Here is a 17,463-nt window from a genome sequence, read left to right on the forward strand (position 1 = left end):
AACTTTCAGGACCTAAACTTGTTGCTTTCATCTTTTTTGAAGGGGGTGTGGTCGGGGCCGGGAGGGGTGGTAGTGACTAGCACTGGGCTTCGCGGAGAGATGAGAAAGACGAAAAGGAAAATCGGAGAATACCTCCTCACCCAGCCCTACATTCCACCGCCCCCGTTCCAGCCCCACTCCCGGCCGCCCCTGCTGCCAGCCAAGGAGGCCCTCGCCTCCTGCTACAAATATTCCAACCATCCTGGGGAGGGTGGGGCACTCTGCTCCCCCCGCAACAGCCCGCCACAGTCGCTGCCCCCCCTTCCTTCGGGCTGTCCCCACCTTTTCTGGGGTAGGGCCAACCAATGGGTGGCGAGCCTCAGGGCTTTGCCCTGGGAGTTCACCGAGCCCCCGCCCCACTGTCCTGGCTGCTGGCCGGTTGCACACGGACTCAGCTCAGGTTTCCTCTCCTTTCCTCTCCCTCTCTCTTTCTTTCTGCCTCTTCTTCCTCTTCCCCCCTCGCAGCTTTCCACCTCCACTCGGCAGGGCCCCACGCGGCTCCGGAAAGACATGGAAAACACACCACTTCATATCATTGAGCAGCCTCTCGCAGGATACTCTGAGGCTGGAGTCCCGGAGCCGTCCCCGATTGGGGCGCCCGCGGAAGAGATGTCAGGGGGCTCCGAGGAACTGATCAAATCGGACCAAGTGAATGGAGTGCTGGTCTTGAGCCTGCTGGACAAGATCATCGGCGCTGTCGACCAGATCCAGCTGACCCAGGCCCAGCTGGAGGAAAGGCAGGCGGAGATGGAGGGAGCGGTGCAGAGCATCCAGGGCGAGCTAAGCAAATTGGGCAAAGCACACGCCACCACGAGCAACACGGTGAGCAAGCTTCTGGAGAAGGTGCGCAAGGTCAGCGTCAACGTGAAGACGGTGAGAGGCAGCCTGGAGCGTCAGGCCGGCCAGATCAAGAAGCTCGAGGTCAACGAAGCGGAACTGCTGCGGCGCCGGAACTTTAAAGTCATGATCTACCAGGTGAGAGCAAGCTTGCGTACCCCTCCTTATACCTCCCCACGCCTGCCTCCACCATACGCCTGGTCCCCGCGAGCCCCAGACTTCCCAGCTTTTCTGAGACCCAGCCGCTGCCATCCCTTGGGGCTGGGGAAGGGGGAGTCCAGTGCTCTCCTCTCTGGCCATCCCAGCTATGGAGAAGAGTGTCGACCCTGTCCCCATCCCTATCCCCAGGCTGCCCCAGAGCTAGGGATCTTCACTTCTTCCGGGTGTGTTCAGTCTGGGGAATGGCATTTGTTGTTCTCGGCTCCCTTGTGTCTCTAGTTCTCAGCGCTCTCCCTGCACGACCCTGGTCCCTCTAATCTCTCCGCATCCGTAGGCTAACAGGTAGCAGAACCGCCAGTATCTTATGGAGGTCGGGAAGAGGGGTCGGGGTGGAAGGAAGGAAGGTCATCACCCCCTAGCTCCTGCGCTCCTGCTGGATACAAGGAGGTTCTATTCCCTCACGCAGGAAATTCCCAGCTTTTGTCAAAAGATGAAGTTAGAAAACTTGTTGGGAAAGCAAATGGGACGGTGGCAGCGGGAAAGCTGCCTTGCTTAATTTGGAGGGGTCTTGGGGAAGGGCTGGGCTAAAGGGCTGGAGTGGCAGCGCCTGTAAGCAGACACTGGTTAGCCATTCCCTGGAACTAGGGCCTCCAGCGGGCCTGGCCAGATATAGCTTGGTGATTCAGAGCTAAGGCATGCACCCATGGGGCTCTTGCCAGCAAGGCTGGCCTTCCTAATCCCCATCCCGTTATTTTGCTCCCCAATCTGATAGAACAAAGTCCCTCTGAATCAGCTCTCCCCTTAAATCTCAAGTGGGACAACTAACGAGTGAAAGATGGCGGAACCCTGGGGATCCTGGGCTCCTTAGTTTAGTGAATCAGATTTTGAGGACTTAGAAACTTGGTGGCTTACTACTCCACCCATTTGATCAGATAGGGTGGGGAAGGAGACTCTTGGGGTTGACTCTGGCAGGATCAGTAGAAGTGATTGTAGGGCTCATAGAAATTAACTGAAATCTCTGGCAGCACTTTCTTGGGAATTATACCCACATATGAAGCAAGGGGCTTGGCTGGAAAGGCACAATAGAGGCAACTGGGCACGCTCTTAGATTTGGGGTTTTCTTTAATGCCCCAGTTGGGATCTCTGTCTCATTTTCTCCTTACTAAAAGAAGTATAAAGAACAGGAGATATTGAACTTGATACGGCTCTACTGACATTAAGTGATCTAGTCATTCTGACTGAGGAAGCCAAGATCTGTGGGGTTTTAACTGCTTCCCGTTCATGGGACGCTGGTTACATTAGCCTTTAGTCACCCTGTAGTCGCCTAAAAGAGCTAAACTTAATCCTGTGGTTGGGGAACTTCACACTGGAGAACTGGGAGATGACTGATTGGCAACAGTGATTGGGGTGGGGGAGTGGTCTTGAGAAAACTGGAGACCCGAAATCTGCCTCCAGTTTGGGTTAAGAGACAAAGGAGAAAGAAGCAATGACTGCCCCACCCAAGGTTGGGGCCTCAGTGACTTGATTTGCCAGGGATTTCCTCTCCCTATAAGTCCCCATTTACAAAAGAGGGACCTGGTTCCCTCCTCTCCCAGCACCAGCTGGTGGAGAATGTTTTCCCGTGACTGTCTCCAATTAAAAGTTCTGATAGCTTTAGGGTGGGGTAGAGTACAGGGTGAGGAAGAACTGTAAGAAGGAAGGCTTTGGGGAAAGGAATTGACATTTTAAAAGATTAAAAATTGAGACATTTTAGGGAAAAGAAGGAAGCAAACATAAAGGAGTTATTTCTCATTCCCAGCCTCCACTAGATGAATTTTTTTCTTCCAAATCATATAGTGCCCCACAAAGTGTCACATTATGTGGACAGTATTTATTGAATAAATCAATGAAATACTGTTGTTCAGCTGTGTGTGATTCTTCATGACCTCATTTGGGGTTTTCTTGCAAAGATCTGGAGTGACTTGCCATTGATAAGGAAACTGAGGCAAATAGGGTCAAGTGACTTGCCTTGAGCTCTATCCACTGTGCCACCTAGCTGACCATGAACATAATGAAGTGTTAGCTCCATATAAATGTCCCAGGCCCCAAAGACATGAAAGAAATCTGAACAATGAGGAGAAAGTGTCTTATTTTGAAATGAAGATGCAGGGAGGGAGAGAATAAGTATTTATACTTCGTCTGTTTTGTGTCAAGCACTGTGCTAAGTGCTTTTTTTTAAACAAAATTTTTAAATTTTAATCTAATACTTAACAAATATTTTTAAACAAAATTAAGAAATGACTCATTTAATCCTCTCAATAACCTTATGAGGTAGGTGCTATTATTATCTCCTCCGTTTTACAATTAGAGAAACTGAGATAGAGGTTAAGTTACATGCCCAGAGAAACACAGCTCATATCTGAGGCCAAGTTTCCACTTAGGACTTTCTAAATTTCAGGCCTGTTCACTACACCACTAGCTGCCTCTATGAGGAAAACTTAGAGAAATGGAGGAGAGGGGAAATACTTCATGAAGTATGCAGAATTTCATAAATCTGTTTCCCTGTATCTCCATATGCATTCACATTCACTTACTCTCGCCTATAATATGAATATCACACACACTGGGCTAAGTAATTCAGGTCATTATTTTATGACCATGATGGTGGGTTGTAGGAACCAGGATTCTGTTTTCATTAAATGATGTGGAAAGAAAGACAGACTGCCAAAGCTGGGGTTATTTGAATGCTTCACCACCCATCTTCAGACTTAGAAAAGAATGGGAACAATGCCAGATGGGCACCTTAGAGAAATCTCCACTTTAGTGACTGAGTAGGGAAGGGAAAAAAAATCACCAGGAGCTGTTGTCAGTTTCTTTCTCCTTCTCTAGGTGGGAATTGGAGGAGTTTGTTCCCCTGGGATATTCAGCAAACGTTCTAGTTCAAGGGAATACAGAAGGAAAAGCTTGGGGATACAGAGGCACATAGTGGGAGAACAATAGTACCTTGTACAGTTTGGCTTTGAGTACAGGAAAAGAATGAGGTAAAAATAGTGCCAAGACTTTCAGAAATCTTGAGTAAGGTTCTCACCTTTTATTGCAAAAAAACCCTAGTCTAGTTTTTAGGATGCTGGGCATAATGAGTAAGTATGTTTCAAGATGGGGTCTGGGGAAGGATTCATGGCCAGAATTGAGTCTCATGTTGGTGAGGTATATGTTGGGAATGGTGGTCTTATCTGTGGTCATTATTCCAAAGATAAGCTATATAATCAAGACATTGATGTGGGATTCTATGGGAGAGAGGGAGAGAAAGTGATAGAGCAGATGGAGAAAGAGAGACAGAGAGACAGAAAGAGAGAGAGAGGAAGGGAGGGAGAGAGAAAGAGAGAAGACCCCAAATTGTTGGATCACAGTTATAGGGGTCTGGTCTTCTTCCAGTTCCTTGGGGGAAGAAGAGTTGAAAAAGAAGGGAAATACCTGATGGTTCTTTCTAATTCAGTATTCATCCTAGACTCTGGTTCCAAGGTTAATTCCTCTGAATGCCACAAGGCATTGATTGCCCTTCCCTCTTTCCTGTCAAATCACCAAATCAAAAGTTAGCTGTCCCGTATCCAATTCTATCAGGTGGGTAGGAAAATAATAATTAATTTGATAAACTAATATTGCTGATTGCCAATGGACTAACTTCTAGGCAGTTATTTAGATTATATCCAGGTCCCTCTTAAGACTTTAATGGTGGGGATTTCAGGAACTTGAGGAGAGAAATATTTTTAGGAAGGCCTTTTCCTAGCACCCCTCAACTACTACACCATGTTTTCTAAACATGACCCAAATCTCTGGGCTAAAAAATGAAGACACAAAGGCACTTATGGGATTATGGCTTATGGGAATTAAAGAGGAGGAGATCTGGATAGACCCGAGGGACCTGTGGCACTCTCCTCCCTAAAACTATGTCCCAAACTACTGGTAGCACCCCAAACACTTGGGGTGATTCAGACTACTACCCAAACTTTGAGTCTGAAATATACACTCAGATGAGCCTCAAACCCCAGTTCAAAGTATATCCCTCTTTTAGTGCTGCTTTTGAGAAGTTTTAGGGAATTTTATTTGTTCTCCTCCACCCCCTAATCCTACTGGAAGCAGGAGAGGTTTGAACAGCTAGTAACCCAGTTTTCCTGTCAAAAGGACTATATGAATACAAATGGTGTAAAATTAAGCTAGAAAAATAGTTTGGAGGCAGATGGTGAAGCACCTTATATACCAACCTAAGGAGTCTGCATTTTATCCTATATAGATAATAGGAAACTATTGAATGCTTTTGAGCAAGGGAGTGTCTTGGGCAGACCTGTGCCTTAGGAAGATTATTTTAGTAGTTGGCAGGACAGATTAGTGAGAGGAAGAGACCACAGGTAGGAGGCTAATTAGGAGATTATTATAGTAGTTTCATTGAGATGTGATGAATACTTGAAGGGTGGTGGCTTTGGGAGTGGAGGGAAATAAGGGATGTTGTGGAGGTGGAATCTACAGGACTTGACAGCCAATTTGGGGGAGTGAGGGAAAAGGGAGGATAGATGATTTTAAGATTTTGAACCTAGATTACTGGTGGTGCCATCAACAATGGAAAGGAAGTTGAGAGGAGTGGTAGACTTTGGAGACTGTACGCAACTAGTCCCTGTGTTGTATATATTCACAATGGTGGAGCTGGCGCTTTGACTTTCAGGCAACAGAAACCTGGAACAAGCATCAGCTGAGCAAATCTCCACAGTAAATAGCTATTTGGTTTGTGTTTGTGTGTGTGATTTGAAATTTTTATTTAATTAATTGATTTAGAATATTTTTCCATGGTTACATGATTCATATTCTTTCCCTCTCCCTCCCCCCAGTCAATGAATAATTCCATTGGGTTTTACATAAGTCATTGATCAAGACCTATTTCCATATTATTGATATTTGCACCAGGGTGATTGTTTAGAGTCTATATCCCCAATCATATCTCCCTCCATTGACCCATGTGATCAAGCAACTGTTTTTCTTCTGTGTGTCTACTTCCACAGTTCTTTCTCTGGATATGAATAGCATTCTTTCTCATAAGTCCCTCAGAATTGTCCTGGATCATTGCTTTGCTGCTAGTAGAGAAGTCCATTACATTTGATTGTGCCACAGCGTCATCTCTGTCTCTGAATATAAAGTTCTCCTGGTTCTGCTCCTTTCACTCTGATAGCTATTGTTTTAATAGAATCATCATTGCTTTCATAGAAATAAAGATAGTTGGCTGCTTCCTGTGGTGGTGGAAGAGCTACTCTGTGGGACAGGGTGAACAGAGATACCCTTCTTAGATACCCCTTTCCCACTCATTGCATACGAGTGGGAACAGTTTTAGAGATCACAACTAGAGCTTTTTTTTTTTTTAAACCCTTACCTTCTGTCTTAGAATTGATATTGAGTTTTGGTTCTAAGGCAGAAGAGGGGTAAGGGCTAGTCAATGGAAATTAAATGACTTGCCAGGGTCACACAGCTAGGAAGTATCTGAACCCAGGACTTCCCCACTCCAGGCCTCCATTGAGCCACTTAGCTTCTTGTAGAGCTTTTGACTTTAGATGTAAGGGAATAGGAAAGGGACCTTCTGAATTCATCCACAACTCAATCTGAGATGTGAAATCTGCAGCTGGGGAGAAGGTTTTGTTAGTTCTTGTTCTCCCTGGCCTCCCCCAAAATCTATTTGACCTTCAGTGTACCCATCCCTGCTGCTACTCCCACTCCCAGCCTCTCCCTTTTAACTTTCTGGACAAGCTAAGACCTGCTTTTTTTTTCTTCTTTTTTTTAATGACTCCAGGCATTATCATGTAGCAGCTGTTGCCAGAGTGGGTACTTCCCTCCCTAGCCTTTCTCCAGGGATAGCTCTGTGTCTCCAAAGTCTGCCTCTCCTCCCAACTTCTTTGCTCTTGACCATGTCCAGCAAAAGTAACATTCTCCTCTTTCTCCCATCCTCTTTTCCCTTAATTTTCTCTGAAAATAGCTGTGATCTCCACAGAATTATTGGGAAACAGTATAAGGATTGAGTTTTCTGGGAAGTGGGATGATATAAATTGATTCTGTTTGGCCATCAGTTTGAAGTACTACTGGTCTAACTTTAATGGGGTCTCCTTCTTTGAACTTCTTTTCTCTCAAGCCATTTTGGTATGAAGGTTGGTCTGACTTTATCCCTAAGTGTTGTCTGTCCCTTCTCTCCTACATACTTTTTTCAGTGTCTAGAGTTAATTAAGTCCAGTTCAGTGTAATTACTGAGTTTAGGGCTGTTCTGTTTTTTAAACTTCTAATCTCTTAGGCCATTCGGGTATACCATTGTTCACTGTGGATAAGGAGGGGGTGGAGAGGAGGCTGGAAGAAGTGATGTGGCAGAAGGGAAATTGATCTGATGGGGAGGGGCAGGATGTTCTTCTTCCTTACCCTCTCCCCTCTTAGACATTACCCTATGTTCTCCCTGCCTGAGGGTTTAATCAGAGTCTGGATCAGCAGCTGTGTAGGGGCTGGGTGTCCAGACCGTGAGGATAGCAAAGTTGTTTACTTGCTCTCTTTACCCTCTCCTCCCAATGCCTGCTTGCTTGGCTGGCTCCTTTCAACTGGCCCAATTCATAGACCAGCCAAGGTAGGACATAAATGGCCCTTTAGAAAATACCTCCCACTCTTCGTTGTGGCCTAATTCCCCTCCCCACCCCTTTTATCCTCCCTCATCTTCTCACTCATCCAAAGTGCTTTTTTTTTTTTTTTCAGTTTTGCCCCCAATCACTGCAAAAGTTGTAGTTGTGTCTTGTTGTCTGATTGTTGAGTATGTTTGGGTAGGATATAAAGGCAGAGATTTCTGCTAAGAGGAAAAATGACAAGGGCAGAGGGAAGGGCTGATGGAAGGAATTTGTGGAGAGGTTGGTAGAGGAGGATATTATCTGTGTGTGTGTGTGTGGTGTAGTAGTAGTAGTAGTAGTAGTAGTAGTAGTAGTAGTAGTAGTAGTAGTAGTAGTAGTAGAAGAAGAAGAAGAAGAAGAAGAAGAAGAATCCATTTCTGAGCCCCTGGCTCACAGGTACCCTTTGCAATTTAACTTCAGCACTGTGTGTTCCAACCCATCCTGGACCCAGGAAACATAATTTAAATGTGATTTCCTCCTCTTCCTACTCTCCTAACTCTCTTCTGCTTCTATTCCTTCTCCTTACTCACCAGCTTCAATCCTGCATGCCTCCCAGGATTTCTTCCTTTCAATACACTCTTCACCCACCCAACATCCCATTTAAACCCCTTTTCCTCACCTTAGCCTGAGAAGAAGCCGAAAACGTCCTCTGAGCACTTCACACCCAAGATCGTGCCCTTTGACCTCCTGCCTGAGACTGTGCCCTATGACCTGTTGCCTGAGACAGTGCCTGAGCATCCACCCTTTGACCTGGCACCCAGGACAGTGCCCTATTACCCACAGTCTGGGCCCCCGACTAACCCTGAGGAACTGACAGCAACAGGGGGTATTTAAAGTATCTGGGATCTCATGGAGAGGTATATGTTAAGTGCTCAGTCAGCATGGGTCAAGATAGAAAGGCCCTGACAAGGACTTGTAATAAGTGATTGTGTGTTGTGAAAATTCATAGTGTAGCAAGCTATGGTCAAAAATGGGGAGGGGTATCTGTGTGTGTGTGTGTGTGTGTGTGTGTGTGGTTGAGGTGTTCTCCCCTCCTGTTTAAGGATTGAAGGGAAGAAGGTCTCCCATCTTCCAAGTTTAGGATTCTATCAGGAATCCACAAAGAAAACTCCATATCTGAGCTACAACCCCTTCCCCTGATCCCCAGTTCATGGAACTTGACTGTTAGAGAAGAGGCCTATGGCTCCCAGTTGTCCTGCACAAAATGTTTCTCTCTCAGCCCCTTCCCTGCCCTTCCTAGGGAATAATCTAGCCAAAAGCAGTTAGGGATGGCTGAGGGGAGTGGGAGGAGCATCATCTGGAGGCCCCTGCCAAAAGTTTCCCTACCTCCTTTTCTAGCTAGGAGAAAACGTTTACATTTATTTTTTCCACTAAAAAAAAAATAAAATATTTTTGCAAAGAGAGTCTTTGTGTTTGCCAGATCCTCCCCTGGGCGGGGTGCCCAAAAACTGCCAACCTAAGAGAAGCCAGGAGAAGGCGGGTAATACAGTGGCCCAAAAGGGTTTTAGTCTCCTTTTCTCTCCAGGGTAGGGAGAGAAAGATTCTTCTAGGGTTAATGTCTCCAACAATTTTGACTGCAACCAAGAATTGAAGTCATAGAGATTTGTTTTGTATAAATCATCTTTCCCCCTACTTTTCCATATACATACATTCACAGCCTCACAATCTTTAAACTTTCCTTCATCTTGTCTTCTAACAGATATCTCACAAATTTGATAAGCTTTTCCCAAAGTGTTCTCTGGATATTAGAGAGAAGAAAGGGGGTGGAAATTGCCTAGGCTCAGAAGAAGTTCATATTTAGGCTGCTTGATGACTGTATCTTTTCCCTGAAATTTTTTCATTCTACAACTGGGATTGTCATGCAGAAATGAGAACTCTTAAAAGAAAGGGCTTTGGTGGCTGTATCCCATCAAGTGTCTCTTTTGACTTACAGGTGAAATTAACAGAAACAAGTCCCTTCACCTCTGTCTAATATGGGGTTGGTAGGGAGCCCTTGGGGATGTTGATGGGGGTCAGGGTGAGGACTGTATGCATGTGCTCAGACCTTGGACATTAAAGGTAATTCTGGAAACCACGTTGGATGGCAGTGGTTGTTTTGTTAAATAAAAATGGGAAAACTGAGCAAGGCAAAGTTTTGCTTAGGAGCCTTGCCAGGGAAATGGAGTGAAGGGTGGTACACCCTGTATGCCCAAGCTGGGGGAAGAGGCTGCTGTTATAGTAAACTGTAATGGCTTTAGAGACTGGGCTCCAGGGATGAGAGTCACAGGGAACCAGGACTAGAAAGTTAAAGGAAAAAATGAGGAGATTAGACTCTAAGGGCCTTCTTCCTACTATGATTCTTAGGTGTTTTATGATTCTATAAAAATCAATTCAATGAAGGAGAGTTTGGAATCTCATTGGGGTACTCTTCCCAGAACCAGCACATAAGGAAGGTGACCCAGGAACTCAGACCATAGATGTTCACCCCTATCTCTCACTCCAACCAGGAATCCCTTAGATCCCTTTGGCATTGACCCCATTGCTTCCCGAGAGTGAATCCCCACCTTGGGAGTTTATAAGTTCTAGGTATCTCTTCAGATTGAAAGAACCAAATCCTTTCTCCAAACCAAGCTATATTCTCTCCTTTCCCCCTTCCACTACTAGCCCACCTCCCAGTTTCCTTCCCTCACCCTTCACTGGTAGGCATAGACTCCCCAAGATTGCTTCATTCTTTATTCTAGTGTATGAAATCCCAAGAGGCCAGGCTGTCAGGGACTGTGAATAGTGAGTCTATAAGTATTCTTCCAAACCCTACCCCAGCACACTACCCCAAATTCTGCCTGGAAATCCTTAGTCCAGGAAAATGAGCTAGCTCAGCTTTGGGGGTTGGGATGGAGCAATGGGGAGGACCAGTGATGCCGAAGGGATGGGGGTGGGGGCAGAGCAGAGAAACACAATGCTGGTCTGTTTCCCAGCTGCTGCAGCAGTTTTCCTGATTCTTCCAGCAGTACTGTGTTTTTCCCTGGCATTCCCTGCCTCACCCATCCTGGGCCCCTGAGCTCAATAAAGGGAGAGGTTTTTCTCTAAGATGGCTCCTCTAGCCCTATCTTGCCCAGGAATGAATATATGAATGTGCCAGTGGGAAGGAAATGGACAATAACAGTGGAAGTTGGAACTTGAACAGAACTAAAAGAGGTGGAGAATAACTGAATTCACATTTGGAAGGGGTAGCAGAAGAGCAAAAAAATGAGACACATACCCAACTAAGGAAAGGGCTGATCGGAGAGAGGCCAGGGGACCTCAACACTGGAGAAACCACCTCTTGTCAACCACAGATGAGGAAGAAGAGGCAGAGGAATGAAGAGAATTACCCAAGAAGCCACTGATGTTTCTGAGCCAGCTCTGGTGGCCAGGAGACTACAAATCCCAGCATTCCTTGTGCACTGGTCACTGGGAGTTGTAGTTGAGCAAAAGAGAGATGCGAGTGGCTCAGAATTTCGGGGACATAGGGGTGGGGGAGGTTGCCCAGCCTGGAAGAAGAGGTGTGGCTCCCTCTTTGTCTTAGCTAATGATGTTGACAGGGAAGGAAGGAAGGGGGGGGGGTGTTCCTAGCTTTTTATATAAACCAGGAAACTGGAGGATATGTGAGGATGGGAGAAAGAAAGAGGAAGAGAATCTTTGTAGCAGGTGGTGGGTGTTGTGGAGACATCAAGCTGCTCTATGTGTCTGTGTTCATGTTCTCATGTACAATCAAACAGGGGTAAATAGCCTTCACTTCCATCACCAGCCCTTCCCTTGGCAGTAAGTTATTCCCAGGCTGGCCAAATTCCAAATTGTTTTGTCATGGTGGATACCGCCTGCTCATTGTCCTGGGGAATGTTGCAGGCAGGGAACAGAGGGCAAGGGGAATCCCTTTGTAAAAACCAACTTCCTCTCACCCCTAAACTCTGGGGTCCCTGGACCAAAAGAGGGATGGAATGGAGAGGAGAGAATCTTGGAACTTACAGAGTCATTCCTTTTCTTCTTCCCTCTAGAGGCCTTCCTTGTTTCTCTTCATTCAGGAATGTATGGGAATATTTGGGATTGGCAAAAAGATGAACATAAATGACTGACTATGCATCTACCCACCAATATGAGTTTGATCCAGGGAAGGTGGGAAGATGGGGCTTTGGAGGGGTGGAGGTGGGGAAAAAGGCAATCTTGAGATTCTGTCCTAGACAGGGACTGAAAAACAACAGAAATGGAAAGGTAAACAATTCTCTTTCCTCTATGAATGTGCAAGAAGGAATAAGGGACTAGAAGGTGGACCGTGAAGGGAGGGAGATAAGAGAAGAGTGAGGAAGAAAATATGCATTTGGCTCATATATGCCCTTCTCCATATCTGGGAATAACCCTGGCTGTAGAGAAGCCAGTCATGTAACCTGAGAAAGAGGGTTAGCCATAGCCATGACCTCTAACCTCCTTCCTCACCCCCATCCCAGGCAAGGTTGACCATACTATTCAAGCCTCTTTTTCCCTTAGCTCAGAGAGTTAGTCCTGAAGTGATAAGGAACCTTGGGGGCAGGGGAGGGATGAGAGGAACCCCAGCCTGAGGACCCCATGTCCTCAAGTCCTTGGTGGTGCCAGGCTTGCAATCAGAAAAATGTGAGTGCTCAGCATCTGCAAAATGGAAATTGTTCTATGAGACTCAAATTAGATAATGTAGCCAAAGTACTTTGCAAACTTTAAAAGTATATAAATATTATTACTGTTGCTCTTTAAGTTGACTATGTGCTTCTGTGACCACCAGAGGGTGTCCTACCTCCTTTGCGGAACTAGTTATGGTCACTGGTATGTACATGCATACTTGGGGGAGCTGAGTGAGAATTGCAGGATCAGACCTCACCCGTGAGTCTGTGGCTCCAGCCCTGGGACCTTCCTGGTCATTATCCTTCTTCAGCTGCTTACAAGATAATTCATCGCAATTCCCTAGGCCTTTTTCTCCTTCTAGCCTCTCAGAACTCTGTATTTCTACCAAGTGGAACTGCTAGTTGGCTCTGAGAGGGGGAAAAAGGGAGGGAAGGGAAAGAGCATGAATCATGTAACCATGGAAAAATATTCTAAATAAAATAAATAAATAAATGAATTAAAAAAAAAAGAACTCTGTATTTCTGAAACTCCACCCCATGCCCCTCTCCCAGCCCTCAGGTTCTCTTTCCCTCTATAGTCACCCCACCCTGGGCATAGTATTTCCTTGATCATGTTTTTATCCATTCCTTTCCATATTCCCCAGATTATAGCATTCCCCCCCCCACTTCAACATAGAAACCACACCCAGAATCAATGAATAAATGAAGAATATATTAAATGAAGAATGTATTAAGTGCTTATTATATGCTAAGCAGTGGAGATACAGATAGAAAAAACAAGACAGGCCCTGGTTTCAAGGAACTCTCATCCTGACATAAGGTTTCAGCTGCAGATTGGATGGAAAAGTCCAATTATTGTCTTTTGGGTATGACAGCAAAGCAGGTGGTGACGTAACTTTTTTTAATATTTAAATCATACTTTTCTGATGTCCACCATTTGGCAATGTCGAGGTCTTTGGTGGCAAGAATTCTTCTTTCCTGATCTTCAGGAGCTTTGGTTGCTAAGGGAGCAAGGCTAACAGAAGAAGTTGCCAGGTCCCATACCAAGGCTTGCTTCCCAGGGTGATGGTTTCAGCTGCAAGGCCAAAAGCCTTGTGAGTGATCACTAGTGAGATCTAGTGCTGCCCCTCTCAGGGCTCTTGGGCTTTTATGCCCGTTGGTAGTAGTTGGTCAGCAGTTCATTGGTGAGAAAGTCGGGCCTGGGGACAGTTAGGTGGCTCAAGGGATTAAGAGCCAGGCTAGAGAGGAGAGGTCCTGGGTTCAAATAGGTCCTCAGACACTTTCTAGCTGTGTGACCTTGGGCAAGACACTTAACCCCTATGGCCTAGTTCTTCTGCCTTGGAACCGATACAAAGTATTGATTTTAAAACAGAAGGTAAGGGGGAAGGAAGGAAGGGAGGGAAGAGGAAGAAAGGAAGAAAGGCCCCTTCTCTACAGTGATTGCTCCCTTCAGTGATGTTGGGCAAATAGTTTGGGAGGTACTGTTATTCCCAGAGTTGTTGGGTTCATGGTTCTGAACTATCTCACAAACACATTTTGTCTGTGTCCACTAAGCTCTGATTTCTCTTCTCCCCCTTGAATCATTTTCTATGTTCTCCCCACCAGGATGAAGTGAAGCTTCCAGCCAAATTAAGCATCAGCAAGTCCCTGAAGGAGTCTGAGTTGCTGCCAGAGAAGGAAGGTGATGAGCTGGGTGAGGGGACAGAGAAGCCTGAAGATGATGCTACTCTAGAATTGTCTTCTGATGAGGCCGTAGAAGTAGAGGAGATCATTGAGGAGTCCAGAGCTGAGAGAATCAAGAGAAGTGGCCTTCGGCGAGTGGATGACTTCAAGAAAGCCTTCTCCAAGGAGAAAATGGAAAAGACGAAGGTACGGACCAGGGAGAATCTGGAAAAGACCCGACTGAAGACCAAAGAGAACCTGGAGAAGACAAGGCACAATCTGGAGAAGAGAATGAACAAGCTGGGCACAAGGATTGTGACAGCTGAGCGGCGGGAGAAGATGAAGACATCCCGAGACAAGCTCCGCAAATCTTTCACCCCTGACCACGTAGTCTATGCCCGTTCTAAGACGGCTGTCTACAAGGTGCCACCCTTCACCTTCCATGTCAAGAAGATTCGAGAGGGAGAGGTTGAGGTTGTCAAGGCCACAGAAATGGTGGAGGTTGGAGGTGAAGAGGATGGAATTGAAGATGATGGTGGTGAGGGCACTGACCTCCTGAGAGGGAGCAGCCCTGACATGCACACCTTGCTGGAAATCACTGAGGAATCAGATGCTGTGCTAGTGGACAAGAGTGATAGCGACTGAGTGGGAGAGAGGGAAAGGGAAAGGAAGAGCTGTGCTCTCTGGAAGCTCTGGGGATGGAGGAGTAGGGAAGAAGCCTACCCCCTACTCCTCCATCCCCAGGTTCTTTCTTGTTTTGAACTCTCTGTCTCTGTTTCATTCTGTCTGTCCCTCACTCTCTCTGTTTCAAACTGGGGCATTGGCTGAGAGTTTTATAAATTGAAAATACATCCTTAAGAATTCACCCCTTCCTTTCCATATCCCTGCCTTATATGAGCACAGGGATCTTTGGCAGAACCCACCACTATAATATGCTTCATGGTGGAAAGGTGAAAGAGGCACCACTTGTTTTCCAATTATCCAGTTTGGGGTCTCCCAAAAGAGGTTGCTGCCCTTTCCATTACAGGGCCTCCAAAAGCCCTTGAGGATGCTATTGTCCTCTCTTCCTCACCCCTTCCCAGCTCTCATTCCTGCCTTTGTAGTCTTCCCCTACACAAGTTACACTTACTGTAAACATACCCTTAACCTTCACCTTTTTCCAGGTTTAAACCATATCCACCCCGATAGGAAATGAAAGCCTTTTCTTGAAAGAATATGAAGGCAGTTTGGGGGTTAGAACAGTAGAATATGAAGCAAACAGGGCCATGATAATTGTCCAAAGGTAGGGTTTAGGGAGGGGGAGCAGATGTCCAGGCCAGGTTCCATCACTAGGTCCTAGCATAAAAGGGCTGGAGCCAAGTGGAGGCCTAAAGAGACATCTACATCCACATATACACACCCATGCAGGCATGTACATACATGGCTGTGTGGGAGGATGGATTACAGGAAGGTGGGGCTTGGGGAAAGAGGGGAAAAGAGATGCCACTCCCTAGCAGCATGGAGAACAGACTAGGCATCTAGCCAGTGCCCAAGAGTACAGCAGATCCATTGCCAGCTATAGGAGGAAGGGCTGAGAAGGGGCAAATCTCAAGCTCAAAGGCTGGGTTGGCTATAAGATTTGGGGACAAGATCTCTGCCTTGGTTGACCTGCTGTGACAACTCTATCCTCCTGACAGTATCAGGAGAGAGAAAACAAGTTTTATCCCCTGGCTGAGTAATACAAGCCAGGGCCTGCCCCATTTCTCATTGCCCAGCTGTGTCTGGATCAGTGAAATGGAAAGTTGCTGGATTGGAAAACTATGGCTAGCTAGGGTTTTGGAGGCGGTCAGGGGCACAAGTGCCTCTGACAATAAGAGACAGATGGTGTGTGTGTAACAGAGAAGGACAGATGGAAAAGAAGAGAGAAAACTGGGTTAGGGGATCTGTATGTATACCATATCCCAAGTTTACTTGTGGCACTGTCTGGTAGTTTGCTTGGTATTCTGTTGTTACCTCCCAGAGTTAGGCACAATTCAGCTTTGTTTTCCCTGCCTCAGGGGGTTCCTCTCCAGTTTCTTTTGGGGAGAGATACTGTCTGCTGTTGGCAGGACTTGGTCTCTGCTGCCTTTTGATTAGATTTCCTTCTGGATCCCCCAGGGCCAACCCTACTCCCTTAACCCATTTTCCCTCTGGGGACTGAACTACGGAGGTAGCTTAGCCCCAATGAAGGCATCTTCAATTCTACACTTTGGTCAAAGCCAAGAGCTGGGGGCTTTGTCCTTCTAAGCTGAATATCCACTTCTTCCTTTCTCACTCCTTCCCCCTTCATTTCTTCCTCCCAGAAGCTGCCTTGCTTTATGAGTATTTTATACTTAACGTAGAAATGCATTCAGCTATTTTCAGCCACGGGTGGGGTGAGGGTGGGGGTGGGGCTATTTCTGAGAAGGGAGCTTAGGGACACAAACCTCTTTTATACATGCTTTGCCTTTTTTTTTTTTTTCCTTTTGTTCCTTCCTCCTCTGGAGAGATGAAGAAATAGTTGATGGAGGATGGGGTGTGGGTGGGGCCCAGGATCCCTTGGTGCTGATGGGCTGGTGGGGGCCAGACTTTCAGAGGAGTGGGAGGGGGAGGGAGGTGCAAAGCAATGAAGCCATTTCTCTTGGGCTCCAGGGCTCATAGTCTCTTGGGACTACATCCTGGTAATCAGCCTGACCAATAAACCTGCTTTTCTAAAAGGACTTGTGTTCGACTATACTTCTCCAGAGATGCTATAGGAGCAACCATACCTCTCTACCATGTCCTAGAAATTTTACACTTGGATTCAGTCCTTTATGGCCAAGACCCTCAAGCCTAGGAATATTCCCTGCATAGTCTGAGAGCTTCCCTGAGAATTAGGGGTAGTGTCATGGGGAGGATAGAAGAGGAGGAGATTTTTAAGGAAAAAGAAAGTACTGAATCTGTTGTGAGGACCTGGATTTAAATCTTGGCTCTGACATTGCTCATGTGACCTTGGACAAACCACTTCCCCAAAACCTGTTTCCTCATCTGGAGGGCAGGTAGATGCTCAGTGGATAGAGCACCAGGACTGGATTCAGGAGGACCTGGGTTTGAATCTGACCTCAGACAGTTCCTAGCTATGTGACCCTGGGCAAGTTGCTTAACCCTAATTGCTGAGCCCTTGCTACTCTTTTGCCTTGGATTTGTTAATAAGACAGAAAACAAAGGTGAAAAAAAAAGCAAACAAATCAGGAGATTGGACAAGATGGCCCCTAAAGTCCTTTCCACTTCTAATTCCCTTGTGAAACTGGTTGTAGTTGAGAAAGGGCCAAGAGTTCTTCAGTATTAGCAAGCAACCTGTTCTCTGCTCCATATAGGCAGAACCCTTCCTTACCTAACCAGACTCTCAGTCCCATCCCAGTCCTCTACTTGTCCCCCTCCCACATCCCAAAACACACACTCTCTCTCTCTCTCTCTCTCTCTCTCTCTCTCTCTCTCTCTCTCTCTCTCTCTCTCTCTCTCACACA

The 17,463-nt window shown here is 46.3% G+C and overlaps 1 protein-coding gene across 1 annotated transcript; it reads left to right on the top strand.

Moving 5' to 3' along the window:
• The first annotated feature begins 408 nt into the window (after positions 1–408).
• CAVIN1 (caveolae associated protein 1) lies at positions 409–16,674 on the top strand. Its single transcript, XM_044671951.1, has 2 exons — positions 409–1,014; positions 13,904–16,674. Exons 1-2 carry the CDS (start codon positions 550–552, stop codon positions 14,603–14,605), a joined length of 1,167 nt encoding a protein of 388 aa, XP_044527886.1. The 5' UTR covers positions 409–549; the 3' UTR covers positions 14,606–16,674.
• The last annotated feature ends 789 nt before the right edge of the window (positions 16,675–17,463 follow it).

The sequence above is a fragment of the Gracilinanus agilis genome, chromosome 4 (assembly GCF_016433145.1).
Source record: "Gracilinanus agilis isolate LMUSP501 chromosome 4, AgileGrace, whole genome shotgun sequence".
Classification (NCBI taxonomy): domain Eukaryota; kingdom Metazoa; phylum Chordata; class Mammalia; order Didelphimorphia; family Didelphidae; genus Gracilinanus; species Gracilinanus agilis.

Excerpts from the sequence above, each read along its gene's own strand:
- CAVIN1 (XM_044671951.1), top strand. The coding sequence starts at position 550 with ATGGAAAACACACCACTTCATATCATTGAGCAGCCTCTCGCAGGATAC. Across the intron at positions 1,015-13,903 it reads TTAAAGTCATGATCTACCAG|GATGAAGTGAAGCTTCCAGC; the intron begins GTGAGAGCAAGC and ends TCTCCCCACCAG.